The sequence below is a fragment of the Trichechus manatus genome, unplaced genomic scaffold, assembly GCF_000243295.1.
Source record: "Trichechus manatus latirostris isolate Lorelei unplaced genomic scaffold, TriManLat1.0 scaffold00020, whole genome shotgun sequence".
Classification (NCBI taxonomy): Eukaryota; Metazoa; Chordata; class Mammalia; order Sirenia; family Trichechidae; genus Trichechus; species Trichechus manatus.
In genome coordinates this window covers 21203125-21215399 of record NW_004443956.1, presented here as the reverse complement: position 1 = coordinate 21215399, position 12275 = coordinate 21203125, and the positions used below count along the sequence as shown (strand labels likewise).

The following is a 12275-nucleotide window of genomic DNA, read 5'->3' as shown; positions in this document are numbered from 1 at the left end:
GTTTGTTTATCCATTCATCTGTTGATGGGCACCTAGGTTTTTTCCATCTTTTTGCTATTGTGAACAATGCTGCCATGAACATGGGTGTGCATGTGTTTATTCGAGTGATGGCTCTTATTTCTCTAGGATATATTCCTAGGAGTGGGTGCTAGATCATATGTATTTCTATTTCTAGCTTTCTAGGGAGGCGCCATATCATTTTCCAAAATGGTTATATCATTTTGCATTCCCACCAGCAGTGCATAAGAGTTACGATCTCCCCGCAGCCTCTCCAACATTTGTTATTTCCAGTTTTTTTGATTCGTGCCAGTAATGCTGGGGTGAGATGGTATCTCACTGTGGTTTTGATTTGCATTTCTCTAATGGCTAGTGATCGTGACCATTTGCTCATGTGTCTGTTGGCCGCTTGAGTGTCTTCTTTGGTGAAGTGTCTGTTCATTTCCTTCACCCATTTTTTAATTGGATTATTTGTCTTTTTGTTGTAAAGGTGTTGGATTTTCTTGTAGATTTTAGAGATTAGACCTTTGTCTGACTTGTAAATGTCCAAAACTTTATCCCAGTGTGTAGGTTCTCTTTTTACTCTTTTGGTGAAGTCTTTTGATGAGCATTAGTGTTTAATTTTTAGAAGATTCCAGTTATCTAGCTTATCTTCTGAAGTCTGTGTGTTGTTGGTTATGGTTTGTATCCTGGTAATGCCGTGTATTAGGGCCTCTAGCGTTGATCGTATTTTTTCTTCTATGAACTTTATAGTTTTGAGCTTTATATTTAGGTCTTTGATCCATATTGAATTAGTTTTTGTGTATGGTGTGAGGTATGGGTCATTTCATTTTTTTGCAGATGGACATCCAGTTTTGCCAGCGCCGTTTGTTAAAAAGACTGTTCCCCATTTGATCGACTTTGGGCCCTTGTCGAAGATCAGGTGACCGTAGGTGGATGGATTTACATCTGGGTTCTCAATTCTGTTCCATTGATCAATGTATCTGTCATTGTACCAGTACCAGCTGTATGGTAGGTTCTGAGGTCAGGTAGTGTGAGTTCTCCTACTTTATCCTTCTTCTTCAATAGTGCATTACTTATCCGGGGCATCTTCCTTTCCATATAAAGTTTAACGATTAGTTTTTCCATTTGTTTAAAGAATGCTGTTGGTATTTGGATTGTGATTGCATTGTATTTGTAAATTGCTTTGAGGAACCCACTAATAAACTTGGGTTTCTCTACACTTGCCTATTCTAGATATTTCATGTAAGTGGGATCATACTATATTTGTCTTTTTGTGACTGATTTATTTCACTCAGCATAATGTTTTCAAGGTTCACCCATGTTGTGGCATGTATCAGAATTTCATTACTCTTTATGGCTGAATAATATCCCACTGTATGTATATACCACGTTTTGTTTATCCATCTATTTGTTGATAGACATTTAGGTTGTTTCCATCTTTTGGCTATTGTGAATAGTGCTGCAGTGAATACTGGTGTACAAGTATCTGTTTCTGTTCCTGCTTTCATTATTTTGAGTGTATACCTAGGAATGGAATTGCTGGGTCATAGGGTAATTTTATATTTAACTTTTTGAGAAACCACCTAATTGTTTTCCACAGTGGCTGTACCATTTTACAGTGCCACTAATAATGGATGAGGGTTACAATTTCTCCACATCCTCGTCAACACCTATTGTTTTCTGTTTTTTAAATCAGAGCCGTCTTAGTGGGTGTGAAGTGTTATCTCGTTGTGTTTTTTTGTATGTATAATATTTTATTGTGTTTCAGTGAAAGTTTACATACCAAATTAGATTCCCATTTAACAATTTCCATACAAATTGTTCAGTGACATTGGTTACATTTTTCACAATGTGTCATCATTCTCATTATTTCCATTTCCATTAATCTAGTGTCCCTGCCCCACGTTACCTTCTTATCTTTACTTTAGTGTAAATGTTGACTGTTTGGTCTCATATAGATGATTTTTTAAAAGAGCACAGTATTCACAGGTGATATTGTTTATTTTATGAGCCAGTCTTATTTAGCTGAAAGGTGACCTCTGGGAGTAGTTTCAGTGCAAAGTGTAAAGGTTCTCTTAGAGTCGTAATCTTGGGGATTCCTCTAGTCTCAACTGGTCTGATAAGTTTGGACTTTTTAAGAATTTGGGTTTTGTTCTACATTTTTCTCCCATTCTATCAAAGTCCATTATGTTGTGCCCCTGATCAGAACAGTTGGTAGTGGTAGCTGGGTACCATCTAGCTTTGATCTCGTGGTAGATGAGGCTGAGGTTTGTGTATATACTGTTAGTCCTGTAGATTAGTTTCATCTTTGAGTCTTTGGTTTCCTTCTTCCTTTCTCTTTTATTCCAGATGAATAGAGACCAATAGTTGTGTCTTAAGTGGCCACTCACAAGCTTTTAAGGCCCCAGATAATACTCCTCAAACTAAGATTTAGAACATAAACTTTATGAAGTATATTATGCCAGTTGATCCAGTTGTCCGACAAGATCATGGTCTTAAGCCTTCAAATTCAGTAACCGAATCCTGCGAGGTATTTGGTTATGTCTAAGAAGTACCTCCTGTGTGCTTTATTATGTTGTTGTGTTGTTGTTATGTGCTGTTGAGTCGGTTCTGCCTCATAGCACCCTATAGGACAGAGTAGACCTGCCCCATAGGGTTTCCAAGAAGGAGTGACTGGTGGATTTGAACTGCCGATCTTTTGGTTAGCAGCCAAGCTCTTAACCATCGTGGCCACCAGGGCTCCAATGCTTTATTATATATGTAAATATATATGCAGCACACACATACATGTATGTACATATGCCAGAGATACACCTATACATGCGCACATATATACAAGCATATACCTAACTATATACATGTATATGCATGCAGCCCTGTATATGTAACCACACACATATTTTTGGCTGTTGTTGCAAAATTGTATGTGTTGTAGCATTTTCCAAAAACATCCCTTATTCTTGTATACTTCTTACCAAAAAGAAAAAAATCCTGTTGCTGTCAAGTCAATTCCGACGGAGTAGAACTGCCCTGTAGGGTTTCCAAGGAGAGGCTGGTGTTTTGAACTGCACCCTTTTGGTTAGCAGCTGTAGCTCTTAACCACTGTGCCACCAGGGCTCTGTATACTTCTTAGTAACATCATTTACTTTAGTCAAGTTGTGCATACTTCACCCACATTTGATGTTACCTTTCCCATCACCAAAAGTGTCTATCTAGAGAGTGATTCCCCTTGACTCCCCATTCCATCCCTGGTAAACACCAATGAATGTTGGTTTCTCATTGTGGTTTTGATTTGCATTTCTTTTAAGACTAATGACATTGAGCATCTTTTCATGTGCTTGTTGGCCATTTATATTTCTTCTTTGGTGAAATGTCTATTCAGGTCCTTTGCCCATTTTGATTGGGTTGCTTGTCTTTTTGTTGTTAAGGTGTAAGAGTTCTTTATATATTCTGGATATTAAACCCTTATTGGATATATGATCCGCCCACATTTTCTCCCAATCTGTAGTTTATCACTTTACTTTCTTTGTAAAGTCCTTTGATGAACTAAAGTTTTTTAATTTTGATAAGATCCTATTTATCTATTTTGTCTTTTGTTTGTGTTTTCAGTGTCATATCTAAGAATCTGTTGTTATAAACTAAGTCCTGAAACTAAATTCCAAAAGGTATTTGTAGAAATGTAAATTATTACAGTATTTTGGGGAAGTATCCTAGAAATATATCTTAAAATTGTAAATGCACATATCCTGTGACCTAGCAATCCCAATTTTGGGAATCTGTCTTACAGAAATAATAGAACCAGAATCTACTAGATGTGCCATACAGGAATGTTTACTGCAACATTATTTTTAGTGGTAAAAAAAATTGAGAAAACCTCTGTTCCTAAATGGAGTAATGCTGAATAAAATTAGTGTAGTACATCCATACTATGGAATAGTATTCATCTGTTAAGGAGTTAGAGGTACCTGTCAACTTGGATATATTAGTAACTAAGGAATCAAATGGCGTATGGATATCAAATGATATGATCCCTTTCTTGCAAAGTTTGTAATAAAACACTATATGTATTATTTATTTATATGTATTATGTACTATATGTATTATTTATATGTATTTGTTTCTGTGAAGGGTGCAGAAGTATCAACCAAATTGTTAACAATTGTCACCTTAGAGAGGTGGGAGTGGAATGAAGAAGAGGCAATTTCTTAATTTCCTTTCATTTTCTAAAATAGTCACATGATATTTTTCTAATAAAAAATTAATAATAGATCAAAGAAGAATCTTATCAAGGTAAGAAACTTTCTAAGAAAACTGTAGGCTTAATCAGCAAATACATGGAGGTTTTTACTGCTAAAGAAACGAGTATACTTTTTTGTGAATCACAGCAGCATTTGTTTTTTATAACCAATTATCAGGATTTGCAGTATGTTATTTTATATTTTAACTTAATGTGAAGTCTCCTTGTTGTATACTGTTGGGGGTTCTGTTGGTGTACTTCTAAAATACTTCTGCTTTGGATAGGGCTGTCATCGTCAGTGGAATACAATATAATGAAGTTAGAACGAGAACTTGAAAATGTGAAGACTCTGAAAACAAAATTAGGTACTGTACATTTTTTTCATGAATTGTGTATTGGTCTTGGTTTCTTATTAAAGACTTTACTATAATCTAAAATATGAGATAAAAGGTAGACTTTTTACTTTATATTAGGAGCTTCTAATCTGTCCAAAGTTGTTGATAAAGACAGTCTTTTAGTTTGTGTAGAGGATAAGCATAAGTTTATTCTTTTTGTTTGTTTGTTTGCTTTGTTTTGTATATATACAAAATGGCTCTTCAAAGAAAACAGGATTCCTTGATGTTGTATTTTTATCAGTTATGAATGTATTCATCTGCTGATAACAGAAAACCAGACAAAGTGATTTAAATAGACAGAGGTTTATTTTAAATTTATTTTCCATATAACAGACAGCTGCTAGCATTGGTTTAATGTTTTAATGACATCAGGTCTAGCATCTGTATATTCTCTTGGCTTGTCTTTCATTATTACAGAATGCTTCTCTTTCCTCCACATTTCTCGTCCTTGTCTGAAATTATTAATAAACTCAAGTTTTTTTGTTGATTTTTCTTTGCTGTACATTTATAGTTCTTATTATTTCTCTTATGTTCTTTCCTCTACTTTTTTTGGAATTAGTTTGCTATTCTTTTTTGTTTCTAGAGATGGATGCTTTTTTCATTGTTTTTCAGATGTCTTTCTTTTTAGCATATGCATTTATTGGTGTGAATTTCCCTCAAAGAAAATTTAGATGAACCTCCCAAGTTTTAATATGTTGTATTTTTGTTATTATTTAGTTTAAAATGTTTTCTAAAATCATTGTGATTTATTTTTTTTGACCCATGTATTATTTAGAAGTATATTGCTTAACTTTAAAACTTATGGGTATCTTCTGTTCATCTTTTTGAAACTGATTTTTTTATTTTAATTCTACTATGATCAGAGAACATTTGGAATACTTTCAGTCCTTTGAAATTTGTTTGGAATTGCTTCATGACCTAGCATATGGCCAGTTTTGGTAGATGTTCCATGTACCTTGAAAATAATATGTATTCTGTCATGTCATTTTGAGGTGCAAGTCTCTCTCTCTTTCTCTCTGTCCCTCCCTCCCTACCTTCTCCTTCTTTCCTCCCTCCCTCCTTTCTTCCACATGCGCTCACGCATGTCAGTTAGGTCAAATTTGTTAATCGTAGTGTTTAGGTCATCTTTACCAATTTTTTTGTCTGCTAATTATATTATTGAGAGAAGTGTGTCAAAGTATCCCATGTCTATTGTGGAATTGTCTAGTTCTTCTTTTATTTCTGTCAATTTTTGCTTTATATATTTTGAATCTATATTATTAGATATATATAGATTTGTAAGTGTACGGTCATCATTATCAATTAACTCTTATCATGAAATGTCCCTGTTTCTTTACAGGGATGTTTCTTGCTTTCATGTTTACTTTTAGTATAGCTACACCAGCTTCCTTTAGCTGTAAGTTGCTGTGTCCTTTTATTTAAGATGTATTTTTATAAGCAACATAATAAATCATATTAAATCTAATAAAATAATCTTAGTCTTTTAATTGGAGAATTAGTTCATATCTATTTTAAATAATTATTGATAGGTTTATAACTACCATCTTACTGTCTGTCCAACCTGTTTTATGTTCTTTTTTCTCTTTCATGCATTCTTTTGGATTAATTAATTTTTTTATTATTCTGTTTTTCTATTACTTGTACATATTACTTACTTACCCTGCTGCTGTTGCTGTTGTGTGCTGCTGAGTCGATTTTGACTCATAGCGACCCTGTAGGACAGAGTAGAACTGCCCCAAAGAAAAGGCTGTAATCTTTACAGGAGCAGATCGCCAGGTCTTTTCTCCTGCAGAGTGGCTGGTGGGTTCGAACCTCTGGCTTTTTGGATAGTAGCCGAGTGCTTAACCATTGCGCCACCGGGGCTTCTTATATGTACCTTAGAGACTACAAATGCACCTTTACTTATCAGAGTTCAATATAAATTAGTATTTTTTCTACTACCTGAACCTTATTTACCCGCTTTGATGTTACTGTTTTAATTTATTTTAAATCTACATTACTTACCCCACAAAATGAGGATGACAGCATCATCATCATCATCATCATTCTGTGTAGTCAGTATTCACTTAGATTTTCCAACAAATTTGTTCTTTTTGTTGCTCTCTATTCCTCCTTACGATTTTGTGTTTCCATTGATCATTCAACTTCTGCTTGGAAAACACCCTTAAGTGCTTGACTACTAACCAAAAGGTTGGTGGTTCAAACCCATCCAGAGGCGTTTTAGAAGTAAGCCCTGGTGATGTTCTTCTGAAAGATGCTGTCGAGTGGATTCCAACCCGTGGCGACCCCAAGCATACCTTGAAAACTCTGTGGAACAGTTCTACTCTGTACACAGAGTCACCATGAGTTGGAATCACCTCAATGGCATCTAACAACCGTATTTCATTTAGTGCCCGTTTGCCTGCAGTGAATTCTCTCAGTTTCTGTTTGTTTATCTAAAAGCATTTTTATTTTGCCTTCACAGTTGCCTTTAGTGAATTGAAATTCTTATTTGGGGATTATTTTGTTTCAACACTGTAAAGATGTCATTCCAATGTCTTCTGGTTTCTGATTAAAAGTCATTTTGTTGTTGGTTTGAAGGGCTTTTCGGATTTCTTTTTGTCTGTAACAGTTTTGCTCTGATGTGCTTAGGTTTGGTTTTCTTTGTATTTATCCTTCTTGAAATCTATGGCGCTTCTTGAGTCTGTGGCTTAATGTCTTCCATCCGTTTGGGGAAATTCTTGGTCATTATCTCATCAAATATTACCTCTGTCTCATTCTCTTTTGTTTCTTCAGAATCCAGTTACACATGTGCTAGACCTTTTCACTCATTCTTTCCTGTATTTTCTGTCCTTTTTTTATTTCCATGCTTCAGTCTGTCATATTTTCTGCTGATCTCTATTCCATTTCACTCTTTTTAGCTACATCATAATTGTTGTCAAAACTGTTGAATTCTTAACTTTAGTTAGTGAAATTTTTTAGTTCTAGACTTTGTGTATTTTTTATAGATTCACATTCCCTTGTGAAATTTGTTGTCTTATCACTTATTTTATTGAATATATTAATCAGTTATTTCAAGTTCTCTTTCTGATAAGTCCAATATCTGGATGAATTATGTGTCTCTTTTTTTTCATCTTGGTCCTGTCTTCTGGTAATTTTTGATTGAATTCCAAACATTTTTAAACAAAATTATAGAAACTCTAGATAATATTTTCTTCTTTAAGATAGGATTTACTTTTGCTCTGGCAGGTAGTTGAAATAGGGACAAATCAAATTTAATCTGTCTAGGCTTGAGATCATTTGAGGTTGGGTTTTGGTCTTTGTTAGGATGGATCTATTTCTGGTTTGGCATTAATCCTAGGCTGTAGCTTTTCTTTGGTCCCAACTGAAAGTCTGGTTGTCTTGTTTTTTACTGTGATCCCATCTTCTTCACTTACCTGCAACTCTAGATTTTGCCTTTCAGGAAACATGAGTCTGGCAGAAGCTTTGCTTAGCTTCTCAGCCTCTTAGCCCATCTTTCTGTTTCTCAGCCCCTTAGCCTCTGATACCTGAAGGAGAAAAGTGACACTGAATGTCTAGCTCATTTCTTCGCCCTTTCCTTTTCTCTATGATTATAAGGATCCCTGGTGACTCAGTGGTTAAGCACTCGGCTGCTAACCAAAAGGTCGGTGGCTCAAACCCACCAGCTGCTCCATGGGAGAAAGATGTAGCAGTATGCTTTCGTAAAGATTGCAGCCTAGGAAACTCAATAGGGGCAGTTCTACTCTGTGCTTTAGGGTCAGTATGAGTTGGTATTGACTCGACAGCATTATTGTGTTTGTATTATGATCATAATCTCTCAAGTTGTGGTTGCCTCGGTAACCCTAAACTCCAGTGTTGTCTCCTAGGCTCTGTTGAGTTTGCTGAAAGCTTTGCTTTAACATCTTTGCCATTTACTTACTGATTTCTGAGCCTCATGGGTCCATTCTAATTATATATTGGTAAATGTCTTGCAGTGGAAAGTAGTGCAAAAGGGAAGGCTCACCTCAGTGCATTTTGTAGAATATTGGCTCTCAAGTTTTAGTTGTCTTGATAATGCTCTGATAACTTCATATAATTTTTTTTTTATTAAATTGATCCATCTTTCCCAATTGTTCTTGGATTGAGGATTGATGTGGTACAAGGTAGTCCATCAAAGCTAGAAGTTTATTTCCAGCTTTTAGAAAACCAGAAGTGTTTATCATTAGAATATGAGATTAGAGGAGATATTTATTCCTGTTACTTTATTTATTCAAATATGTATCTATACCAACATGTATATTTATATAAAATACAAATATCTCTAAATTTTTTAAGTAAGGTGTATATTAACAATATATTTCCTTAAAAAATGAAATGTCTTCATAGAGCTGAAATACAAATATCACAGGATTGAGTCATTAATGGAGCAAAATGTTTTAAAAGTTAATTTTTATAGTTTGTGGGAGAAAAATTTAATTTATGTATTTTGAAAAAAATTATGTAAAAATAATACTGTTTGTAGCAGTAAGGAATTAAAATGTGAATCTGGAGAGAATTTTTAGAAATTACTGAAATACTTTATTTTATTTTCCCTTCTAACAGAGAGACGAAAAAAGGCTTCAGCATGGGAACGAAATTTGGTGTATCCTGCTGTTATGGTCCTCCTTCTTATAGAGACAGTAAGAATTCATTTGCCTAGTTACATAAAGCCAATTATTTTTCATTTATTTTGACATTTGAGTATGGCAACCCCCTCAGCTACATGGTTTCTAGTGAATTTGTTTTCTAGCCACATAATTGAAATCTGTATATGCCTTTATCTGTAAAAACTCAATAGAGCAAAAATGGAAATTAATGGCAATTTTTGAAAAGTCCACAAGGTTATTTGTTTATTCATGAAAGCAAAAAATTCTGCCTTCTGCTTCATTGAAAAATAAGACAAAGTGTTGCTGATGCCCTGCGTCAGCCTCTCTGATGGGATATGGAAAGTACGGTGCGAAATCAGCTCTGGTGGCATTTTACCACCTTTTAAATCTGCAGGCTTCTGAGTTTGTTTGTTTTTTTTTGTCCCCATTTAGTGAGATCAGTTAGTAAATGGGTCTCTGTATTATTAGCTTTTGTCACGAGCTTTGAAATAATAATAATTTGCAGAATTTATTCTGGAGATTTTGTAGATAGTCTGATTCCCTTAGTGTTATACATGTAATTCAGGCCTGGACTGCTTTTGCTGTATTCTGAAACATTTATTTGGTTATTTAGATTTTAATTATGTGTGTTGATAAAAAGTCCTTGAAATTGAGCACTAATGGCCTGCTTTTTGTGTTGTAGTCCATCTCGGTCCTCTTGGTGGCCTGTAATATTCTTTGCCTGTTGGTTGATGAAACGGCCATGCCAAAGGGAACAAGGGTAAAGTAAAATGACTCAACATGCCTTTCTTTTACAAAAGAATGCTCTGTACATATGCGGAATGTTTTGAAACTAAAGCATTCACCTTTGTGTGTGTATATACTTCAAGTTATCTGAATTTCTTTATGCAGTGAGCCTTTATAAACAGTATTTATATACTGTGATTTTTGTTTCTAATTTTTTCCTTTGTATTTTTCTTTGTTTTTATATTCTAAAAACAAATAACAACAACAAAAATCACTCCTTCTCCAGGTACAACCTCATCTGTTTTTCAAGTATTATAGTTTCCTTTTAGACTTCATGGCAGAATTTACCCTGGTTTTACTGAAATTCATATTTGTGATTCTTAAAGAAAATGTATACTCTAAAATAGTGAAGTGGTTGTTAGGTGCTATCAAGTCAGTTTTTGATTCATAGCAGAGTTACCCCACATGACAGAGTAGAACTGGCCCATAAGGTTTTCTAGGCTGTAATCTTTACAGGAGAAGATTGCCAGGTCTTTCTCCCACAGAGCTGCTGGGTGGGTTCAAACCACCAACCTTTTGGTTTGCAGCCCAGTGCTTAACCCTTGCATTATCAGTGCTCGTTAAAATAGTGATGTATAAAGAGTGTATTAGGTGAATTCATTGAGTTTGCAGAAGATCCAAATATATACCTTATTAGAGATGAATGCTTCAAGAGAGTCACACCTTTTATGAAACTGAATCAGAATGTACACTTAATGGAAGGGAAGTCACATGTGCTCCTTTTCATGAATTACTATTTTTTTTAATCTCTTGTTTAAAAATTGATGATTTTATTATATTTTATCAGTTCACCTATTTGAGTATAGTCTTCAAGTAGAAGATAATTACCACTGAATATTCATATTTGGCATACTTTTTCTAGGTGTCATGATAAAGTTTTAGATTCTTAAGGAGTATCTAAATTGGCATTTTATTATATTTTTTCTTATTCATCAGCTCTCCCGTTCCCATAGAAATAACTTCAAAACTATTTCATACTTTTGATGTCACCTTGTGCCAGATGATATATCTTTCTCATAGAAAAGCCAATAATTATCTTAGTTCCTTCTCAGTCTGAGAAAAAGATACATGTTCTTTGAAAACCTAACTCATATACGTATATGTATATATATATATAGAGAGAGAGTTGGTAGGGTTCTGATTTCATATGTATATATGAATATATATACACGAAAATTTAGCTATATTCTTGATTCAGATCCCCCACCAACCATGTCCAGGACCTTGTACCACATGTTCTTCCTATTTTCTCATTTAAGTTGCAGCCTCTTTTCCACCAGTGTATGCCTACTAACTTGCTCAAACTGCTGTCTAAAAACAAACAACAAAAAAGACTCGTCCTCCATGTACAACCTTATCTTTTTTTTTATACTTGATTCCACTGATAGAGCAGGAAGTTATCTACTGTTTTGACTTCCTGTTCACTTTTTAACCCACTTGGATGTACAGCAAAACTAGGTAAGTCCCAGTTCCTACAGTACATTTTTGTACCGTCCTCCAAAGTACATAGTAGAAAGTGACTTGTACCTAGTAGAGGCTCATTGTATGATTGTGTAAATAAGTCAGATCACCTTAATCCTGGCTCTAGGTCTTCTCTTGAGATGGAATATTTCCAAAATATATTCCATCTCAGTCTTTAAGCTATTAGCATTAATTTCTTCTTCAAAAAGCTGATATTATTCCTCCTCTTACCTTATTTATATTATGAAATCACATACAAAATCAAAACCAAACTCGTTGCCATTGAGTCAATTCTGACTCATAGCAACCCTATAGGACAGAGTAGAACTGCCCCATAGGGTTTCCAAGGAGCAGCTTATGGATTCGAACTGCTGACCTTTTGCTTAGCAACCAAACTCTTAGCTACTATGCCACTAGGGTTTCCATAGCTATTCTTTATGTCAAAATTAGAATGTATATGTAGTATGTATAATAATATTTAGTGGTTTATTTTTTATTAGTCTGACTATGCATTTTTAATTATCCTTATTGTTTCTGTGAGATGTAATTTAAGCTGACTAGTAAAACAGTACGTATTTGGGTAATTCCTTTAATTAGCTAGCTTTGAAAATGTTCCTACTTCAGCAGGAAATTATATTTTGCCTGACTGATCTAATTATATAAATATCACTTTTTCTGTTTTTTTCATTTTTTAATTTCTAGCTAAAGATAGGTTTTGAGATGGGTATAATGTTTCAGAAAAATTTATAGCATTACTTTTTAAAAATCTTT

General features: G+C 34.4%; 1 protein-coding gene across 1 annotated transcript in view; it reads left to right on the top strand.

The window, feature by feature from the left end:
- Positions 1-12275, top strand: part of LMBR1 (limb development membrane protein 1) — a 243155-nt gene that overhangs the window by 176165 nt on the left and 54715 nt on the right. Inside the window, 3 exon segments of the mRNA XM_023727978.1 lie at positions 4522-4602; positions 9214-9290; positions 9940-10017. Of these exon segments, the coding sequence (XP_023583746.1) occupies positions 4522-4602; positions 9214-9290; positions 9940-10017 (236 nt within the window).